The sequence below is a fragment of the Lepisosteus platostomus genome, chromosome 10 (assembly GCF_059453375.1).
Source record: "Lepisosteus platostomus isolate fLepPlt1 chromosome 10, fLepPlt1.hap1, whole genome shotgun sequence".
NCBI lineage: Eukaryota > Metazoa > Chordata > Actinopteri > Semionotiformes > Lepisosteidae > Lepisosteus > Lepisosteus platostomus.
The window spans coordinates 19174756-19198152 of record NC_142620.1 but is presented as its reverse complement, the minus strand read 5'-3'; the positions used below and the strand labels follow the sequence as shown (position 1 = coordinate 19198152).

At 37.6% G+C, this 23397-nt stretch overlaps 2 protein-coding genes across 10 annotated transcripts in view; one reads left to right on the top strand and one right to left on the bottom strand.

Moving 5' to 3' along the window:
• The first annotated feature begins 331 nt into the window (after positions 1-331).
• Positions 332-15435, top strand: chga (chromogranin A). 3 transcript variants are annotated; one of them, XM_088648605.1, is made up of 8 exons: positions 332-595; positions 1261-1310; positions 6031-6127; positions 7647-7715; positions 8585-8683; positions 10478-10909; positions 12662-13117; positions 14788-15435. In XM_088648605.1, the coding sequence occupies exons 1-8, from the start codon at positions 550-552 to the stop codon at positions 14817-14819; spliced, it is 1281 nt and encodes a 426-aa protein (XP_088504731.1). In that variant the 5' UTR covers positions 332-549; the 3' UTR covers positions 14820-15435. The 3 variants fall into 3 exon arrangements, with proteins under 3 accessions (XP_088504731.1, XP_088504729.1, XP_088504730.1); XM_088648603.1 differs by having other exon boundaries at positions 337-595; positions 12662-13140; XM_088648604.1 differs by having other exon boundaries at positions 339-595; positions 6034-6127; positions 12662-13140.
• Positions 15436-17369: 1934 nt separating this feature from the next.
• Positions 17370-23397, bottom strand: part of itpk1a (inositol-tetrakisphosphate 1-kinase a) — a 100451-nt gene continuing 94423 nt past the window's right edge. For all 7 annotated transcript variants that reach the window (XM_088648597.1, XM_088648596.1, XM_088648598.1 and 4 more), the window contains 3 exons: positions 22719-22786; positions 22283-22445; positions 17370-21246 (listed from right to left, as the gene is read on the bottom strand). In XM_088648597.1, the coding sequence (XP_088504723.1) occupies positions 20921-21246; positions 22283-22445; positions 22719-22786 (557 nt within the window). In that variant the 3' untranslated portion in view covers positions 17370-20920. The remainder of the gene's footprint in view (positions 21247-22282; positions 22446-22718; positions 22787-23397) is intronic.

Here is a 23397-nt window from a genome sequence, read left to right as displayed (position 1 = left end):
AAAGAAAATAAGAGGAAAAATTAAAAACGAACTAAAAACGCAATCCCAGACTTGATGTTATTTCCTTAGCGTGATACAAAGTCGCTTGTAGTGAGAAGACTTTACCTTTTACCCTACTTAAAAACTACCAGTTTAGTCATATGTTATCACATGTAATCATTATTACGAAATATCAGAGGTGTAATTTGACTTAATTCATTAGCGGTCACTTGTATTGTTACCGTATATCTCCATCAAACAAGGAAGGAAATGAGGGGGAAAACGTTTTTTTTTTCAGAAATGTTCATTCTACTCGTCTGATGCTACTACATGCCTGATGTCATTTCCTTCTCAACTAGCGTCCATATAACGCAGGTGTTGCTGCATTAAACCTCGCTGAGACACTGAGAGAACAGGAGTACGGCTGCAGATGCTCAATAATCTGATCATTGTAAAACAACAGGCACTGTATTTCAAGACACAGATCTAATTATACACGACAAAAAACGGAAGATCGTGGCAGAACCTACCTTTTCTGCAAACGGGACTCTTGTACCAGAATTTCGCAAAATGATTGCAAGAGGATGTTTCCTTTTGACCTTAGTGTTCCACCACGGTAAGACAAATGAAACAGACTTTGATGGATTGAGAATTGCGTACTTCTCGTGTCTTCGCAAAATAATATTTAGTTGGGTTTATTGCGCTGTGTTGTCCTTTGAGTTCAGCACCAAGGACAGCAACGCGTTTACTCGAATTGTTACTTGAGTGAACGCTACTAAACACAGCTTAATATAATAAGTTAACATAAACGCAAATTACATATCACGTGTGTAAATTAAGAATAACAGTTATTTCTATAAAGTTGAACCGCCTCTTTACAATTGTAATCGATTTTCCATGACATTATATACAAAGCCGTTTTCTTTTAAAAATTCAAGGTCATTCGTGCAGGTAGACGATGGTGCTGGATCAAATATCAATTACTTCTCCGAAGAACTTAATGGAAGTGCTTTGCTATGTCAGTAAATCCTTGAGTTACATTTGATAATGCTTTCTTTCTTTTATCAGACTGCTAAGTGATAAAAACTCGCCGCATAGGTGCTGTGCGTCTTTATAAAAAATCTATTGCCTCATACCAGATTGCAGGGGAAGTACATCTACTGAAGCGTGATCACATTAACGTATTGCAAAACCTGGCTAATTACACGATAAAATGGAAGATTTGGAGGCATTCAGGACAGACCATGAGTTTTAAAATGTATGCTTTCTCCTTCCTTGCAGTGCTGTCATTACCAGTATCTTCAAATCACGTGGATAAAGAGGATGCCAAGGTAAGATGACCAATTTATTATTCATGCACAAAATAACAGTTTATGTGAGTCTAATTGAGCTGAATGCTACATTTACATGTTCTTTTACGTCCAAGATCTATTTTCAATAAAAACAAAAACGAGCATCTGTTAAAAATATGGGGTAGGAAGAAATGTTTTAAATGTTATCTAATTCTTTAAACTGAACAAATTTATTGAAAATAGCACATTTTGTGTACCGCCACAGATATTGTTTTCACCAACAAAAAGGAAATATATGGATACATTATCATATCATCATATAACATATTGTATACGCATGTATGATCTGAGAAATGCACCCGTGTTTCTGTTTAGATGATATAATCCTGTTTGGACAAATCTCAATTTCTCCTATTTGTTTTCAGCTAAATTTAAAGGGGTCAGAAGTGGGTCAGATGTGAATTAGGAAAGCACCGCTCGTTTAGTTTTCAGCAGATGCTCTGTAAGGCATCAATTAGGTATTTTCACATTAGTGTCAGGACAGGTGAAAGAGATTCATCATCAGGGCAGTCTCCAAGAAAACTGTCATGTACCATAGTCAAACAGTACAATTATGCAACACTTTGCTACTTAGTGTAGTCATTTATTTTTTATGTTTTTTTAGTATTTAGTATTTCTTAGTATTTTGCTACAAGTTCTTGGCTAGCTTCTCAGAACTTGTAAATACAATATTTGGAGTTCCTGTGGTCAAGGTACCACTTTATTAATTTTTATCAGAACACTAGGTTGCAGTCATTAACCTAAGTGCTCGATATTAATAGAGTTTTCATCCATTAAATCCATTTAGTCCAGAAGGTCAAACTACAGCCTCCCTCCTCTCCTTACTCCCTCCACCCCTGTCATTCCCCTAGTAGCACTCCCCGATCATCCCCATAAAAGGAGGTTGGATAGCCTCCTCCTTACAGTCAGGTTGCCACTGTCTCACCAGAAGTGTTAAGATGATTAATCAATTCAGATCAAACTACATTCATTCCATCTAGGCTTTGGTTGAACTACTGGAATTTAATTTGGGTCTTCGGTTGTAAGTGATACTAAGAGCCACCTAATGTTGGTGACATTAGGCACGATCCATAATATTTGTTCAATTTTTTTGCTTTCTGCTATTCTTTTAACTTAATGTTTTACATACCATATCACCCTCTTGTGGCTGAGAGTTGATTCTTTGTGAGGAAATGGTTTTCTGTAGCAAAATCTAACAGTAAAAGATATGACTGTGACGCATTGTATTTATCTGTATCCGGTCAGTACAAGATTGCTGAAGTCAGGTCACATAATACAGATATTCCACATTGTACGGGAAGAGGAGGAAAATAGTTGTTGATGATATATGTGTAATAAGTTTGAAATCAAACTGCATGCAAATACAGATGGTATTCATTTGTTTAAAAAGTGTGATGTTTTTCTGAAGAGTGTTAAAAGACAGTCCCAAATCTATACTGCACGTTACAATGTTTACAGGATGTTCCCACACTGCTGTTGACCTGATCAATTCATGGTTTTAATTTCCCTAAAAGCCACAATTCAAAATATTCTGATTTGTAGCTTAGAACCACTGTGCTTCTGATGCATTAATGTTTTCTGTTCCATATTTATGAGTTTTTGTGAATGCCAAAAACCTGAATGCAGTGAAGTGCCATAACTACATATCTTGACTACAACCATTCTAGTTGATGAATATGAAACACACTCCATGTGGCTAAGAGCAAAATGCAATATTGATTTCCAGCTTGGGTAGCTGTTTTTGGCCCAGAGAACAACTGAGTGATCTTGTCTGTTTTCAGACCGCTGCTTGGAAACCTACTTAGATTAATTTTAAAGCAAGACATTGAAGTCTTCTTCTTTAAGGCTAGAATATAAGAGATTTAATGGTGTATGTTTGAATGGAACTTCTTTACACCTGTTTAAAAAGCTTATTAAGTCTTTTTAAGCAAATCCTTGATTTAATTAAGCAATTATGAATAAAGTGGAATGAATAGAAGGAGCTCCCTAATACATAAGGGGATCTGAGCTACAGTACTCATCCCTGGTAAAAGGCTCAGAAATGATTTGATTTGATGAATAAAGAAAAAAAAAGAAGAGTGAATTTCTGAGATGCTTTAATGGAAACCTTTCTTTAGGTGTATGAAATATGAGCATTTCTGTAATTCCACAACAGCACAATCTCAGCCATATTATATTTCCCATCAGTGAAAAAATTCGATGTGACTTTTACAAAGATCAATACCAACGTTTCTGCTGTGTGGTTATATTCAGCATCTGGGTATACTTATCCCTGGGAATGGGATGTAAATATCTTGATTACTTGAATATTATTTACGTGGGAGAAGTTGCAAAATGAAAGCTATCTATTGTATGGAGGGGAAAAAAAACTTTATTTTATATAGCACCTTTCAGGTGGCTTCTCAAAGATAACAATTCCATTAATTTCTGTACCCTCACATCAGTTTAAAGGAGACATAACTGTGTATCCTTAATGTCTTACTGTGCAGTACTCATATTCAAAAGTATTATCAAAGAATCTTGGCAAGTCCTAAAAATCTGAACTAAAGTAAACAGAACAGATTTTCAGTTGTAGTTGTAGGTGCCCCACTGAACTATAAAAGCCTCTGAAGAATGTTGTATTGACAGAGGTAACTGCAATTACAGTGTTTTCTCATTTTTGGAAAAATAAAGAGTGCATTTTATAAGTAAAAGAAAGAAGGCTGGTGTTCTCAACTCAGTATTCAGCAGTGCTTACTTCGACACAAATAACTCCACAAAGTTCTGGTCCTGGAGAAGTCAAAACAATTCCACAAATTGAACCATGCTCAAAATACAAAATGCTTTATTAATATTTTTTTCCTAAAATAAGAAAAATATTTATAGGGCAAACAAACGTATTATTGTAGCACAAAACAAAAAAAGAGAAAAGAACACTGTTACTGATGTACAGTATTTAAATAACATCAAAGATCACTATTTACAGTATATGAGAACATCAATTGTATTAAGGCTATGGAAAAAGTTTAACTATATCAAGAGATAAGGCCCACTAAATTAAATAATAGAATAATAGAAAACACCCTTAACACGTTACAACCGTCTAACAATAGATAATACAATAAATTACAATGGTTACATTATCATATTTATGAACTACTACACAGTGTTCATAGATATACATAATTTTTATAGATTCATCCAGAACAATGCCCAATAAATATCCATACAAAATAGCCATACTGTATATGATATTCCACTTAAAATAATATAAAAATGACAATCACACATTGAAATCTAACATTTAGATGACCTAAGATTTAATATTTGCTCACAAAGCAAAAAGTGAGAGAAAGGCTATATTGTATTGTGCTGGTTTCACAAACATATCAATCAACACCTGTTTTATATTAGACAGTCCAAGACTTGTGCTCAGCAGGGTCAGCAAAACTGCTGCAGAATAATAAGTAACAGCTGAGCTAATGGACGCACCTAACACAATGTTATCTGAAACTCATTTTATAAAACAGAAGGTCATAAATCAAGTTCCTCATTAAGTCCTGTAGGAATAACTGAGTTTTTTCTCAAAATGTTTTTATTTTTCATAGTAAAACATCCAATTTATTTTACCTTTTTTTACCTCAATTCTCTCCACACCAACAAACTACATACTGTATGCAACTACGCTACTAGATGTTAGATTTCATTAAGATGCCCTGGCAATGGAGAATGTACACCACATCATTCAGGAGCATTTTATTCACTTTGCAGTGTTTGTCTTTTTTTTACCCGCAGAAAATAATGTACACAGGCACTTCAACTCTTAATTGGTCTGAGGAGTACCATGTGGAATTCTGCATTTTACATCAAAGGTTTTTCCTGACCTAGAATATGTGGAGGTTTCCCTTTTCAACGAATTATTATGACGATCAGCATCAACTGATTCTTTAAGTTATGCACTTTTAATATGAAAAGAGGGGCAGTTCTGCAAAAATTGTTTTTAGTTCATCATATTAGTTACTTAGGGTGGCATGATGGTGCAGTCGTTAGCAATGCAACCATGCAACACCGGGGTTCTGGGTTCAGTTCCTGGGCTGTTATCTGTGTGCAGTTTGCATGTGTTTCCTCTGGCTGGTCTGGTTTCCTCTCACAGTTCAAAGACACACTGGTAGGTTCATTGGTTAGGTGCTGGTGTGAGTGTGTGTGCCTGCAATGGAGTGCCATCACCTGAACCCTTGCTTGCCAGAATAGGCTCTGACTTCCCCACGATCTCAAATCAGAACTCATGGTTAGAAAATGGATTGACCGATGTTAGTTTTTTAAAAATATTATTAAACAGGGAAGTATCAATAAAACATTTTGCAATATGAAAGACGTGAACAACACTATTGGAACCAAAAAACATTTACTGCATTTTTAATACCTCTTATTACTGTTGCATTGCATTCAAGATATAAAAGTAATAGAATGAACATTATTCAGCATTTTCACATCTGGCCATTTTGGTATTTTGTATTTATCATAATTCTTTCCCCTTTTTCTCTCAGTCCAGTTAAAATTTTAAAATGCTTACATACAGTATGTACATTGGACAAGGTTCAGTTACAGTTCAGTTCAGAAGTGGTCCTGTTCTCCATTACTGTATATATGAGATGGGCCCTTAAGAAACTCTGACCTTAAAGAGCTCCAGGTTACCACTGTCTCTTCCTGTCTCCCCAAGCAGGTGATGAAATGCATTGTGGAGGTCATCGCTGACACTTTGTCCAAACCCAGTCCCATTCCGATCAGTCAGGAGTGCCTGGACTCTCTCAGGGGAGGTAAAGTCTATTAAGCATTCCTTTTTTTGTCAGTCAACTGAATAATGCAGTATTGTTGAACCTGACACTTTGAAAGGCATAATGTTACAATCCTGTAAGAGTGCTGTGGTCTGTATACGCAATGTTCTATTTGAAAATAGCATTTCCATTTATGGTTAGATGCCAGCAAATATATCAACAGGTCATTGGGTAGTGCAATGTCAACTTTCTCTTATAGAAGGCAGTTAGCTACATTTGTATGTTGTATGTTTCTCAGTGGTAAACATTTAAAGTTCTTATCAGACTTGACATGCTTCATATTCAGCTGTATGGTACTGTACATGCTAGGAAAAGAACCAGATTGAAATGAACAGACACAGTATGTGTTTGTAAGACAGAACAGAGCACATACAGTACAGTATGTTGCATTTCTGATGATTCTCTATCCAGCAGAACACTGATATTTCTCTTTTTTGTGTGGAGAGTGAAACGGACAATGCAAGTTCATTGCATGGAAATACTTGTCTCTTCTTAAAACTTAATTTAATAACAAAAACACAGAAGAACATCAGTTAAAGAAGAATCCTTCAGGAAATGCAGCCTCCTATTTTCACAGACATTCCATTGGTTGATGGGTGTCACTCAGCCTTGAATGATATGTCAGAAGCCCTAGAAAGTAGCTTTATATTTCATTCTCATCCCTCCAGAAATGTTCAGTGCCGCTCTATGGTATAACTGGGCAGTCTGGCTCGGCAGAAGCTCAGTTATAGCCAGGACTGGGGTGAGGTCACTAGTATTGTATAGTATAACACTAGTATTGTTACCTGTTACTGCTACTGTTATTGATGCTGCTTTAGAAATATTAATTGAGATGTTTTGAACGGGCCTGTGTGCAGTTTCCCTGAATTTACTAAACAAGAGCTTTGGATCGTGTTAATTTTGCATTGATTTTAGGATTTACTGTATATACAGTAGGAAGTTCATCTGCTCACAGGAAAAAAATTAAGATGACATTGTAGGTTATAAACCATGATCTGTGAGCAGCGTATTTGCAAATACTACCAGAGTAAAAAAAGAAAATCAATTGCAGCCATCAATGCCAGATAAACTGGTTATGTAATTGAAATCAGAGCCTCTCAATGGGAAATGGACGATCTTTGAAATTAAGCCAATTTGATTCAGCAAGAACATTCCTTTACTGAAGGCAAATGGCAAGTGTATCTGTGCTACAGTATATGTTTGAAAATGTGTCTGAAATCAGCAACTTCCTCTATCCCTAGGTCAGCAGAAAAAAAGCTTACTGTGGCCATAATTTAAAAGAAACTTTGCTCCTCTTTGTTGATTAATTGCTAGTTGGCACTAGGGCTAAAACAATTCTACAATTAGCTTCGTGTCAATTACCTCTTAATAAAACTAAAAACTAACTTAAGAACTGATGGGCTGGTATAATTATCACTGCAATCTGAATTATAAAAATATTAAAATTACATTATGCGATAAATATACAATTAGAAGGTATACTAAAGTATGTCTATTTCAGATGAAAGAATCATTTCAATTCTCCGTCATCAAAATCTCCTCAAAGAACTCCAGGAACTTGCGTCTCAAGGTACAGAAAATCTGTTGTACTGTATGACTAACCTGTATAATTTTACATCTCTGTCTATGGGAACATCACTACAGAAGAATACCAAGACCAGGAAGAAGCAATGCAGGTTTTTCAGTATGGTTCTGCAGTTGAAAAATACAAATACTTTTGTATCGGATTCTGAATTAAGAGGCATGAAACAGCTGCTTCCAACAGAATAATAGCTTGTACTGTATATGTTGAGAAATAGACCACAATAATATCTGGAAGGTCAAAGAATGAGACAAAGGCTTCTCGGAGCTTTTCTCATTGCCAGCTGGAATACACTGACCTCCCAGCAGTATATAAAATTACCTCAGAAAACTGGCAAACAGTTTTTAATTTGTGGAATGACATTTGGTTTTAAGAGGATTAAACCACTAAGTAAGGCTGGTAAAGTTTAATGCATTACAACATCCAATTCTACTACAGTAAATGCAGAACAAATTCAAATGACAAATAAGCCACATAAAAATAAATGAATACAAAGTTTTTTATGCTTTTAGGCTCCTATTTGTATTTCAAGTTACATGAGCAAACATTTAAAAAAAAGATAAAATGTGTATTTAAAAAAAGTTTGGGAACAATATTTTTAACCTTTTTTTCAGGAAATTCAAATTTAAAAAGCCAAATAATGAAGTTGGGATGTAAAAATCCATTGCAAAATATAATTAGCACATTTGTATGGAAGTAGCAATAACATGATGTCAGCAAGCAGATATCAGATAATCTAATACTATAGTGCAATTTCACTGTTCCCTTTGGGAGAAGATTAGTTGCTTTAATAAATTCCACCTCTACAGAACTTCCAAATGAGTGCTTATTGGAACGGGTTCCATTTCTGTCTATAGGTGCTAGTGAAAGAGCACAGCAGCAGAAGAAAGGTGATCACCTAGAGGATCAGATTCCTGCTGTCCTTGAGGATGCCTTGGACAAGGATGTTCCTGCGGGTAGGTGTGAGAGCAGTGATTCATGTGACATTAGCCTTGTAAGAGCATGGAGTTCACACTCAGAAAAAACACAGCGTGCTGTGCCAGCATTTTAGAAACATCTCCATCTTGATTGGTGAACAAAAATTCTTGGAAATGAAAAAAATACAGAGTATGATATATCGCACACATACTGTATGCTCTTCCAGCTTTTCAGGACAAAGCATACCAATATGCTTTGATGTAAAACCACATCACACATCCCGGGTTAACCAGTGCAGTATATCAAGCTTTGACTGCCCTAACTTGGAAATAGATTTAATAGATAAAGAAGGTCTATTTTGGTATCTTATTTATAATAGGGCTGGTTAACTTGCATCATTAGACCAGATAGCAAGGCAACAAATATCTGTGAATTACATTTGTAATGCACATCTTGAATGAAGCTACTTAAATTAATGCTTTGAACTTGCTGTTGCACACAGAATGCTTTAATTCATTATAAAAAATTACAAGGGGAAAATACAAGATTGACCTATTTTAAGTATCTCATCCTAATAAATACCTAATCTTTTACAGAGCACCATTTTAGCAGTGTTTGGCTTTCACTTCTTTGGTTTAGGGTGAAAAGTAGCAAATGCTGGTCCTTGAGTCCTAATTCCCAAAACACTACAGTAGGTAACAATGGTTTTCCCATATCCATTAGCCCAGCTTTCCTAAATAGGGAAGCAACCTTGGATCCTCCATATTTTCTATCCAAGTCTTGATTTAAACAATCTTCAGAAGAAGGGTCAACCACGTAAGTAAAATATTGACCAGATGAAAGTCCTGTAAGTGCATGGGCATGAAGAATCAGGACTGCCAATTAAGCTTCTAAGAGAAGGAGATTAGAAAGCCTCTTTGGTTAGGTTTTCCTTTCTGGAATCTCAAATCTCATTAGATACAGAATTAGTTCTTTGCTCTGTCATAGATGAAAATGTGGCTTATGGCCTTGGCATTCATTTTTTGCAATGATACACAGTAAGACATAACAAGGAGAAAGGAAAAGAATATGCTTTACCCATTGGAATCTCTTCATAACAGTCACCAAAAGACAGCTCACCTCTTCTACAGTGCCTTAAGAATCACATACAGTGTCATTGTCAGAACAAGAACAATTATGTTGCAGAAGACTGCATTAAATCTGTTGAGATTACTATCATAATACTTCAGAATCCTAATGTTTCCTTTGTGACATATGGCATCCCCTTGTGAGTACTGTATCTGTGTTCTAAAACCTCTCTTTCCTATTTGTCATTTGACAAATTCAGTCTGTTTTGAATGTAGGTTTTAAGGTAGAAACCTTCTATCTCATCATCAAAAGCCTGGAATCAAACACGTGAATGTAAAAAATGTGCTTTGTAGGAACTTCCAAGTAAGGAAAGGACTTTTGTGAGGCTAAACCATTAACGACCTATGTTATCTTAACTCACACACAAATATTTTACATACAGCACATGCACTGCACTGACTATATAAAACTGTGTATTATCAATATTTGCGTGCATAAGAAATGCTGAGATTGAATAATGGAGTTGGCAACACCACAAATTGAAATGTAATGAATGGCTTCGAATATTTTGGGCTTACTTTTCCGAGAAGTTCTCCAAGGATCTTTCTCCCAGGAAATGCATTAAAATGAGACGGGATCCTTCACTGTCCCCCGTTTGAAAATATCATTTATAGGATTTGATTATCTCTAAAACTGTATTTTACCTTGCCAGATTGTTATGTTGTTTTTTTTTAGTCACTTCTTCTATTGATTTCCCTTCACAGATCAGTCAATGCTGGACGCCCTGAAGAAACCTGCGTCCTACAAGGAGACAAGACGAGTGGATTTGAGGGAACAGGCCCTGCCCGCGCAGAAGAGAGAGGCGGAGCTGAACGAAAATGAAGTGGAAGAGAGTGCGGAAAGCGACGGTGAGTCGCTGGAGGGCAATGAGGTGGAGGAGCCCAAGGAGGAGGAGAAGCGAGAGGGAGGCCCTGAAAAACTCATCCCAGCTTCCCTGAGCCCGGAGGAAGAGAAGGCCACTGTAGGCACTGAGGGGAGCAAAGAAGAAGAGATGCAGCTGAAGAGCAGGGAGACTTCCAAGCCTGTCTCCAAGGAAGGCGGAGAGGACATTGAGAGTGATGGTGTCTTCCAAGGAAAAGCAGAAAGCGAAGAGAATGAAACTGAAAAGGAAGACAACTCGGAGGCAGACAAAGATGGTATGACAGTAAACTCCAGAAGCTTTGACTTGTATATATAAGAGATGTAAACACAAACAAGGTTTTAATCTATAAATACTAACATTCTTTTTTAGAAGAAGATAACCAGATGTTCAGAATTTCAGTGGCTAGCTCCTGCAGGAGGTAATGGTGCCACTGGATAATATATGCCCCTCAAAATGTCCCTGCTTTGAAAAACAAAGCCTTTAACTAAATGATCATTTTAAACTTGCCTAGAATTCCAGTTTGTCAATAAATGCATCAGTCTGCTGTACATATTTCTGCTAAATCTGTGAAAATCTAAGGTTCTCTCTCCTCCAGTGGAGGGGTGAAGGGAAAAGAGAGGGTTGTTGGGGTTTTTAAATCATATCATTGTATTTATTCTATCCCAGTCCTTACATTTGATTACCATAAAACACAAGCAGCAAGGTGCAATATATTGCACTTCAGACGAGATTAGATGGCCATTGGCTACAGTCTTTTGATGTAACATATCAAGTACAAAGTTCTTTTTTGTTTTTTTTGGAACCTGCTTAATATGGAAAATGTTCAATTGACTTCCAGTTAGGGAAAAATGTCAGGAGAATTTCCAGAGCCAGTTACAGAGATAAAAAGCAGAGTGTCGCAGAATGTAGCCAGACAGCTCTGAGATTTTCAGGAATGACACCTCTATAAACCTAATTCTGCTAAGCAATGTTTTAAAGAGAAGTGTCCAGGTGTTTGGTAAGAAAAATATATGGATAACTTTAAAACTATGAGGTTTCATTTATGATGCCTAGTTTTTGTATATAACCCTACCAAGCCCCATTCCTATAAGCAATAAGTATTGTAGGCAGAAGTGATCCATTAAGTCTGACAAGCATGACATGCATGAGACATCAAACACATTAAGAATTTCACCATACACTGCTGGTCACGTTGATTGTGTAATGGATGCTGAAACAGCATAAGGAAAACAATTTTCCTAAGCAACGTGCAGTTTTAAAATATAATTTAGAGAATTTGATTATTCCTAAAGTTGAATTTTAACTTGCAAGATCGTTATGCTGGCTCATTTAGTTTTCTATTGTTTTAATCACACGACTCCTCCATGTGAGTACAGAAGATTACCACATGTTGTACAACAATACTGTACACGTTTCCAATAAATTATGATTTTAAAAAGAAAAACAACAAGACTCAGTTTTGCCAGATTGTTCCACATTTGATGATTTGAATTGGTTTTAATTCATCATGAACTCACACCATCCCAAAATATTAATACTGTTTAAATAGTTTTCTCACTATAGTGCCCAACTTACCGGTGTTAAAAAGAAGGTATGTAATATGTACCTATAGGTTACACTACTTTAAAATGGTCTAAGCATATCTTCCCAAATTATGTTTAAATATTCCTGAGAATATCAGCGATGGTATAGCAAAGCACTATGTAGCCGTGTCACACAGCAAAAATGGGAAAGAATATCAGGCTGTCATTTACAAACACATAGCTTCATTACTTTTCAGAAGATGCCCTTACTAGCAATTTAAATGAACTGTAAAATAAAAAAATTTTCACATCTCACCCCTGGAGAAATAGAAATGGAGTGAACACAGCTACGTGTAAAAGCAACCCAGGAGAAAAACATGGCGCTTGTGACAGGCCGAGCCTACCAGTGTGAAACAAGAACCTCATTACAAATAGTTGCTTCCTGCTGATAACAATTATTTCTAAGGATTATAAGAGCAATCATCTTTCCATTCTGTACACAGGTTCTAGGACAAACGCCGCGACCAGTGTTCCAGATGTTCACAAAGTTAAGAACTCGCTGCAGGGGGAGGGTGGAGACCAGCAGGAGCAGACTGAAGAGAAACGGTCCAGTGAGGAAGAGGAGGAGGAGGAGAAGTGCTGCCAAGAGGGAGAGGAAGGAGGAGAGGCAGACAATCAGGAGGGGGAGAAGAACGGGGAAGACTCCAAGCGGTGGAGCAGGATGGACGAGCTGGCGGAGAAGCTGTCCTCCAGGAAGCGCTCCCAGGGGGAAGAAGGGGAGGAGAGAAGCGCTGAATCCTTCCAGACATCCCGGCCCGAAGGCCTCCTCACTCGGGACCTCCAGCGACACCGGCACGCTGCCGAGCACCACTCCAAGGAAGACAGCAGCCGAGAGGAGAGGAGCAGGGCCCAAGAGACAGTGGCTCACAGTGAGGCAGATGAGAGGCGAGAAGAGGAAGGTAGCGCCAGCAGGAAGGCCGAGGTGGTCTTTTTTTCTCTTTCTTTCACACAATACATTCCCAGGCTTTCAAAGCTTTAACAGCCCAGCCAGAGGCTATTAGCTCTACTACATCTGTGCTAAGCAGACAAACACAGCGCGTTGAGCTGACTGTGCAGTTAGGTGTCGAAAAGATCAGTTTTCATGCTTACAAGCAGTTATTTTCCCTGATTTGCACAGGGTACTTCCTGCTGCAATAGTCAAATTTATCTGTTCCAGACTGGTTGATTTTGGATACAGAACAAATAATTAAATATTGATTTGGCTAAATAAATGTGATTATTTTCTGAATGTATACAAAATTCAACATCCCCTTCATTCACCTAATCGAAAACACAAATACTTGTCAGTCCGTTCTGAATACAAAATACCTACGTTATTATACTTTATTTGGGTCCTGGCTGATATGCTCTGCAGCTCATTTGCTCAGAAATCAAATGATCTAATGCTCTTGAGACTGTGCACCAGCGCCAAGGGCATCTTGGTTGCTACCAGTGTCTATGGGAACACTGCTTTACAGTACATAATGGGGAATAGCTTCTGCATCAGAAGTGAACCTTTAATTTACATACTAGGGGTTCTTTATTAATGGAAGACGGAAACGATTGAGTAATGTCTTGTGACACACGTATGCAACTTATATTAGCATATCCTCAAGCCACTCCTGGATAAGCTGCCTTCTATCTCAGAACTCCTCCATGCAGATCAGTAGGTTAAAACTTTAATTCTGCTTACTTCAGTCTTCAAATCACTTACAGTATATGTCAGCTTTTGTCCAATGCCAAAACATTAAGTTCTCTTTCTAGTATTTATCATGTGTCTCTTGAATTTAGTTTTACAATCGCATAAAAACTAATTTACTGCCTGAAGCTGCTGATGGTTTCCAGATCTTGATTGGTAAATCACCCGAGTGGCTGTTCAGGCTCTGGTTTCTTTTTTCAGTCCACCGTTGCCCTGACAATGAAATAACCCCCCCTATAACAGGGTTCAACATTGGTCATGGAGAGCTGCAGAGGTTTCAGTTATTCATTCTAAGTGATTTCTTAATTACACAATCTAATACAGCCCTGCTTAACGAAGACTGAATGTGATTTTAAGACAGGGATTGAAGGCACCTACAAAACCTGAAGGATTAGGGCTCTCTAAACCCAGAAATGAGCCACTGTACCACAACACGAAACAATACCAACCATAGCTTTGAAAACCAGTTTGAGTTGCAACAATAAACCCATGAAGTTAAACCCTGTAACACTCCAGCACTGAATGAGAACAGGGCCCCACCACTGGTAAATTGAAATGTTGTTTCTCTGAATAAACTCCATGAGGTTCTGTCTTATTTTTGTACAAATGTTTAGAGCCACTGTCACAAATCATAATTTCAACTTTAGGATGAAACAAGACAATGTACAGTAGCTGTAAGCAATACTGTTAATTTTTTCTGTGCGAGTTTGTAACCGTAGGGAAGTCAAAGCTTAAATACAATCTCCGATTCACCGAGTTATTGGTGATTTGGTACACTGCAATTTTGTTTTTCCCAGAGCAGGTATGGCAAAAAGCAAGACAGGCTGCCTTTTGTTTAAAGGTCCAAGTACCGTGTTCTCAGAATTAACCAGCATTGTTCATCTATTGCAGGACCAGGAAATAGAGAGTCTCGCAGCGATTGAGTCAGAGCTGGAAAATGTGGCACAGAAGCTCCACGAGCTGAGAAAAGGCTAAGCGTCGAGATGACAGCCACCAAGGCACTTCCACTTTGTCTGTTTACAAAAGTGCATTAACACCCTCATGTCTGCGTTTGTATCTCCAGCAAGTAGTTTTTTTTTCCCATAATGGCATGTCAAACCTTATTGCTCCCCACCTCAACCACCACATACTGTAGTTCCAGTCAGTGCCCCCAGCTCCTCTCCACATCCTCATGTTATGTCCCATGTCTGTCTGTGCTAGGGCTACGTTACAGTATCTCGCCTGCGAATCCAATAATTTTTTGCACTGTGCAAAACTAAGTGAATAATTAATAATAAATGATAATAACATAATTACATTGCTAATAAAGTGAATAGTTAACAGGGTGGTATATTCCTAGTGTGGTACTAAGTTTCGAACGTTTTTCTTTTTTTGGTTATTGTCCTAAATAATGATGATAATAATGAACTTATGCTCCTTGTCCTAAAAGAAGAAACATGCAATAACTTTAATAATTTTTAATAGGTGAATGATTTCCCTGTGATACCTGCCATAAGGAATTTATCTAAGAAAATCAATAAACTGAGTGGAGATATCTGATGGAATGTCTGTTTTGGTTTTCCTTGCATCTGTAATAAAGGATTCAAATTGGGCCATTTTTTTACTTTTCACACCGTAGTACGTTCCAAGCAGTACATTGAAAGACAAAGCCTTGGTGGCTGGGCAGCTGAAATCTGTTGACATTTAAAACCGATTGAGAAAATTTAGCATAATTCCAAAGCTAATTGTTCTGGGCATTAATTACAGTAGCAATGGGATTTCACTGAAACTTAATTAAACTAACAGGTCAATTTATTGTTCCTTGTTGCGCACAGAAGTGGAATGTGTTCGAAATTAACAGCTTTTCACGGCCATCTCACTTGAGTGGGGTAGGGGACAAAATTCAGAAGGCATTTATGTCAAAGTGCTTCTAATAAGCTGTTTTACTGGTGGCTGATGCATTTTTAACACCAAAACAGAAGACACATTTCATCTCCGACCCGCCTGTGGTACCATCTCGGCAACAATAGATGTAAAATGTGGTTAAACTAGAACACTAAAGATTTAGGGATCTAAGTTGCTCAAAAAATAATCCAGTAAAATAGTAAGTGTGACTGTTGTATAACAATTGAAAAATCTCTTCAGAAACAGACATATGCTTAGGCTTGCTAGTGTAACTAAAGAAACAATGTTTTAAGAGGGAAAAGAAAAACACATAGCAGACAAGGACACTCGAACGTAATGTAGTTATGAAGTACGATGATGTTAACTGCAAGAAAAACACACTGATTTCTCTTCCAAAAGCAGCATGGAAGCATGGCTTTTTCCCTGTAGGGTGATGGTAGCTCAGCTCAGTCTCCTCTAATCTCTGTCAGCATCCTTATAATCTTCACATGCTCTGCAGTTCTCAGATGCTACATTAGCGTTTACATTTAAGTTTATTAAAAATGAAATGGCCACACCTCAACAAGCTCATAATAGAGATATTGGTCAATGATGTTACATTTTTAAATTGAAACGTCAGTTCTGGTCTCGGTTTTATTCAATTTTGGCGAGTGCCAGGACCCATGGAGCCAAGTTTAAACTATTTTAGAATATAACCAGGAAATTGTAACCTGTTCTGTATTTGTTTCTTCTATGAATTGTTTCTGCTGTGTTATGTCAGCTGTTCATCTGGGGGTTTCTGTCAAAATATTCCTGAATCCTGAAAACTGGCACTTCAGATGTCCCCCAGTTCCCCATGTGCCGTGAAATAAAATGGCAGAGCATAAGCAGCTGGACACAACACAGTTTGATTCCTCAAAGGTCCAGAAAAGGTCAGAATGTCTATTCTTAAAAATGTACCAAAAGCACAAATAAAACCTTTGCCTCATATTTGAATCCTAAATTTCTTGCTTCTTTTTAGAAGGTTTAGAATAGCACACAGTTAAAAATGACATGAACGGGGACTTAATGTATTAAAATATTAAAATTATATATTGTATTTTTTAGCTTACTGTACCAGATCTAAATATTTTACAAACCTTACCAAATGTAAAAACTCAATCTTATTGCATGTGTTTAATGGAAAGAGTTGAGAAGCAGTTCCCTAGCAATGCTGGATAAAAATAGAATATATTATCACCATGGCAGTACCTCACTGTTCTTTATTGACAGGTGGTGGGCACAGATGGGCATCTGTGCAACCAATTAAAAAAAATACTCTAAATGTCCTGAGATTCTGCAGTCTCACTGCAGCACCAGCACCATACTCTATCTACTTTTCCACTATTTTGTTTTCCTGATGGGAACAACTAAATGATCTGCATTTAATTTAACCAGGTGTCTGGAAAGCTGAACTCCGATAAGGTGCTTGAAGATCATCGTTTTAAATTTCAGATCAACGCACACAGAACGCGGCGTGGTTTCAGACGGAAGGGACCGACTAGAAATTGGAACTCTGTGCGGCAGCAGAAAATAAAATTCATCCAAAAAAAAAGACAAACGCAGAAATGTAAAGTTCATTTTTAATTTATTTTGCCCAGTTTCATTCCTTTCACTAAAAAAGTCACAAAAAAAATTGGGGAAATGGTTTTTGAGGAACCAATTAAAAACAAAATCTCCAAGTAAACATTCATAGGAAGCCAGGAGTTCAAGGAAGTGGTGGGCAGGGGATCAGGGTTGACACAATCCCACTGATGCGCAATGACAGAACACAATATGCACTTGTGAATTCAACAGTATACAGAGCAGTGGTGAACACCAAGACACTCCTTCAGCACATTGGTCTCCCAGGAATGAGCCACAGATGGTCTATAACTCAATTTTCGCCTTCTGATCCCTCGTTTTTACCCACTATTCTTTAGTTTCATTCACCACAGTTATCAAGCACCTGCCTTCTGTTCTAGTTTTCTGTGTGTAACAAAACAGATTGTTCTTCAGCACTGCTCACATTCTTTTCAATATGCATTTTGTTTTATATATTATATATACTATATAGTTTAATAAAATAATGCTCATTCTTTTTGTAAAATAAAAACATTACAGTAAACATCAGAAGCTAAAATCACAGGGTATATCAATGTTGCCATTCCAAAATGGTGAATTCTTGACAAGATAGCTGTATAGTCAAGCATGCAGACCTTAGGCATCATCAGAGTGCCTCGACCACTTGGAAAGGAGAATGGGTTGCAGAGTGGAAACCACCAGTTGATTTCAGACAGTGGAGGCGAGAAGCCTGTCCAAGGTAGCTGGCAATGTGATGAGCGCCACTGAGGGTGTGTGGAGGTGATCTGAGAAAACTTTACCTTGCCATGTTCTAGCAAGCTCAGTGACTCATCATTAAATCAGGGCACCCACTCTCACAGAGACACCAAATCCCAACATTTGCATTCCATACTTGCAGGAAGAACACATCACAAAGGACCCATGTAGGCTGGGCTCATCTCTACCAAGCTGGTGTAAGGGATTAGAGAGGTACATCAGGTTGAATAAAAACTAGTTCCATATGAGTGCAGGTGCTAAGCAGTGATTCTTATTTTCTACAACAAAACAAAAATCCAAGTGCCTGTTAACATACAGAGATTTCTATCCCCTTCACTCTCTCTCTTTGAAGCAGATTTGTAGTGTAAATTATGGTCCACAGAAACAAAGCCAACATGTGGAATTATACTTGTGCATATTCCTACAGTACACACAGAAATGGAAAATGTTTAATTTTCATGTACTCATAATATGCAGAGATGCTTACATCCTGTTAAAAGACTACACCCTGTATACACAGGTCTTTCTTGCTGTTAAATAATCATTTCATACATTTCTTGATTAAAACTAAACTTTTTATAGAATCACTCTGCAAACAAATAAAAATACACACACCCAGGAAAACATAAAATTCAAAATCATTGTTTAGTTAAATCTGGAGTAGGCTACCAAGGTTACCAATGGAAAAACAAAATACAATATGCCAAGTGGAATAAACACCAAGTTGAATGCCACTTGTCTGAACAGCAGATCATTTAAAATCACCTGCAAAAGATACAGGAATCTGAAGAAAAAAAATAAAAGGAATGTTATCTTTCCCTCCTTCATGGCTGCTAACAAATCAATTTTTCTGCGGATGCGATTTTAATAAAATAGAATGCCCGTTTGTCTTGTACGATTGGCAGCAGGGAAAACAAAGACAGTTCAACTAAAAAAAACTGAAGCAGAATAGTGCTACTTTGCAAGTTGCCATAGAAACATCATCAAATAAGTTGTGAAAAGCACCTTGACTGGGACTACTTATCACTGCAAAATGACGACATGTGGTCTTATATAATTGCTGGGGATGGATGTCCGGAAGTAGTATACCAATAGCTTGATTCAACCTATACTGGTTTACTAGTCTGAGCTAATCCTTTGTCACTTTACCAAACACCTCCAACATTGTTTAAGAGGTTTACAGGTTTACATTCAGCAGAAACAAACAACAAAATCTGATTTCCGTGCCCTACACATTGCAAACCACAGGTAACGTGAGTATAAGACAGGAAAAGGTGAGTAATTTTCAGTTCTGAGTGGTGGTGGCACTTATTCACTTAACTGCTTTCATTGAAATATTGTAAAGCAGTAAGCTAACACACCTATATAAAAGCATTCAGTACTCAACAATCAGATTTTTGCTTACCTCAGACACAGCCCATACCCTTTCAAACTGGTTTGTATGGAAATAAAATGCTATTTTTTGCTGTCAACTGCACCGTGATTTTTGAAAGCTAGTAAGATCTTCTCTGTACCCTTACCACAGGCTGTTGCTCAACCTTCATACAGGGGTGTTCGGTGCCATGAAAGTAAGATTTAATGTACAGTACATGATACTGAAACTGAAAGCAATCAAAGTAACATAAAAGGCTGTGATAAAAAATGATATTATATAAAATGCAAACTGAAGGATTAGTATCATTTCCTTTCCCAACCACTGTCCCAGTGCATTTCCAAAATGTATCCTGGGGTTTGAAAAAAAACCTTTTAATATTGTTTATGGAGTGCCATGCTAATTTTAAATGTAGACAAGACCTTAATTTAACAGATTACTTTATTTTCCTTCGAGAACTAGTATGATTTTGTGTGTTACTACACAGTTTTAGAGAAAGGCAGACAAGCTAAATACTGTACTTTGCCATTTTGCCTTTGCTGTGACGTCTAATGAGATTAAATCATACAGGACTTCAGATGAAACTGTATCAAAAGGAGGAAGAACAGTGTGTATGAAAAAAAGCTTTAAAATGTTTCCGTGTAGTGAAAAACTCTGGGTTTTCCTTTATATATTTCATTGGAATAATTTAGAAATATTCTGTGCAAATAATTTTGAGACTTGTTCCAGTGAAAAAGCCTGAGGGGACTCGATCTGATTTTATTGTGCACCATTACTTGATGGATTTTTACCTACAACAATTCTGGTTTGCAAAGTTAGCATTGTTAGGATGGAATACTCTTTCTCAATTAGAGTGGAATGCTCAGATCTTTTAAGTTCTTCAGCATCCACTAAGGCAGAATGAACCAGAACTGGTACAAGTACTATAACACAATGTTTAGGGTTGCTCACTGTGAATTGGGTTTTACCTCTCACAGAAAAAGAAGGAAACATAAAATACAACCCCCAAAATACAACAAACACAAAAACCATAAGATTAAAAACATCATTTTGTAGATGTTAAAAGTGTGTGTTTGTAGTATTTTTACATTTGTGTCTGTCCTACTATAATTAAAATACTATATTTAAGGAGTGTCCATTCTGGTGATATTACTGAACATTATAAACATCCTTTAAGTCTCTAGTGTTCAAGGCAGAAGGCCTTGTGTATTCTGCTTAATCCTGACCCTTTCCTGATTTGATTGGCATAAAATACAAAAGAAATAAACCAATAAATTGACGTGTGTGAACTGTACTTGAGTTCAAGTTCCCATTAAAGTTCTATTGAACAAAAAATATATAAAAAATAAAATCTAATTAATCAGAACGTGAACCCTTTGTTTGCTTGTTTTGATTAGAGATAGGTTCTTTTGTTCACTTGGGAAAAACTGGTCATTGTGAAGAGGCTTTTGTCGCTAGTGTGGCTACACAGTGCTGCTGGAAATTGGGCGACACTGCCGAATTGCAGCCCAGTCTCTGGTGCGAGGCCTTCTTGCTGCTTTCTCCTTCCACGATCCAGGGGCTGGCGTCCTTTCCCAGCATGCTGCAGCAGCCCGTGGGAGTACTGCCTCCATGGTCCCCTGTGACCATGGCAACACTGGGCATCTGTTCAGCTGCACTGCCATTGAGGGGCGTGGCTGGTGCCTCTGGGCTCCCTTGGAGGACAGTCATGATGTGGTTCAGCAGGTCACTGAAGAACTCAGGTACCCCTTCGTAGCCTACACCACAAAAAAAAAGGAGGGAGAGGATTAGAAGCGACTAAAAATAAAATTGATTTTTGCCACTGTCAATCCAATTAATCTCACCTGGAAGCTTCAGTAGTTATTGGTTTATATCAACTTCTCTTGGTGAGGTAAAATTCATAAAATGGCTTTGCTAAACAAATCAATTCCAATTAAACTCAGGGTAATGGGTGAGTCGGAGACTATCGGCAAGCAATGACCGCAAGGCAGGATACACCTTGGGTGGGATGCCAGTCCAAGTCAGGGCACACACAGACACAAACACAGGCTTGCACACACTCACACCAGGGCCAGTTTTCCCAGAAGCCGATTTATTACCCAAGTGTCTTTGGACTGTGGGAGGAAGAAAACCGGAGCACCTGAAACCCATGTAAACATGGGGAGAACATACAAATAGCACCCCAGGTCCAGAATTGACCCCAGGCCCCCAGCATTCTGAAGCAGCAGTGCTAACCACTGCGACACTCTGCCAAAAGTTTCTCATCAAAATATATTTTAGCCAAAAGTTACTCACTGTTTTATACAGTATGTTGTTTTCTAAAATATAATTTGAGGGAATTTATTTAACTTCTATCTTTAAAATCAAGGCGCTTAATGTATTGAAAATACAATGTATATGAAAATACAGATAGCATTTTCAACAAAAATAATATTAACTCAACACTTGTGATCACTACTTCTCAATTATTTCTTTTGTTTGCATTAGAATGGATCACTGGGTGTTTCTCTGGTACAGGTGGATGTGCAACTGGTGCACATACTATATACCATTTTCCATCAAAAGATGAACAGATGGAACTGACCAGTGGTTTAGTTTGACACCATCTCTGCAGCAATCAGCCTGAAGTATTTCAAGTGCCCATTTCAAATGATAGGGTGACACCTACTGGTAAAAATGGGCTATCCTTATTAGCCCTGTTGTAACACTTCACTATTGCTATTGACTGTCTCCTCTCCACTTAATGATAATGTAAACCTGTGGGGTTAAAATTAAAACCAAGGAGTTCATTACCTGGGAATGCATTAATGTCGATAACAGCATGCTGGCCAGTTTGGTTGTTGATGATCACATCGATCCCAAAGAGAGACACGCCCAGTTCTTGGCGCAGCAGACTTGAGAGCTTACGGATGACATCGTCGCTGGGAGGCTGGAACACTCCCTCCACATTTTCTCTCTGTGAAGAGGCACCAACATGAGAGCCTGCTCAGCACTGATGTCAGACTCAGCTGTATTATAAATCTTACGTTTACCCGTTTGACCTTAGGCTCTTAAATTTCTGACAGTACGGTACAGCCACCAATGCGACATTGCCCTCTACATATTACCGAACTAAAATTCCCCTTCTTAGACGTTTGCTTAAATGTTGATCTCTACCCACATTCAAAGAGAGATTCAAAGGAACATGCCACATTCAAAGGAAAACCAATAACTAACGAGTATTACTTACAGAAGTCAGGTCTGAGGAAGATTCTGGTTTTGATACATTGTGACTATTAAAGAAAATTGCTTTTCGGTCTGAAAAAGAGAGAAACAAAAACACATGATTTTATTACGGCACTCTAGATTAACGGTAGATTAAAAAACAATACTCACAACATGGTTTGCCATCAAGGTTATATTAAATATAATCTAGAAAGCACAGAGCACATCAGTTCACTCTGGTCTCCACAAGGATTATGTTTTCAGCAAACTGGGATTGTCACAAATGCGACTCAGTTACACTCTGCACAACCTCTTAACAACATTAGTCGCTTCAAATTGTGTTTGCCATGTTTGTTCATGATGTCATTTAATGGATTACAGTGTTCCCTGTAGCTTGTCAGATATTTCAGGTTATTATTGGACAATCTAACTTTTGCAAATGAATTACAGTTTGTGTTCTATAAATATCCTATTAACCACAATATTAATATTGATATGATAATTAACCAGAAGTATAGATCTACTGCATATTAATGAAATGAATAATACCATGCAAAGCTATAATACTATGGTATAATGTCTACAGCCAAAAAAAGCAGAAATGTGTTTTTTCTGTATACCACATTTGTGAGTGTGTAAACCAAAAAGGGTCTTGGCTAAATGCAGTACTCAACAAATTTAAAGCAGAAGATAACAGGTAACAC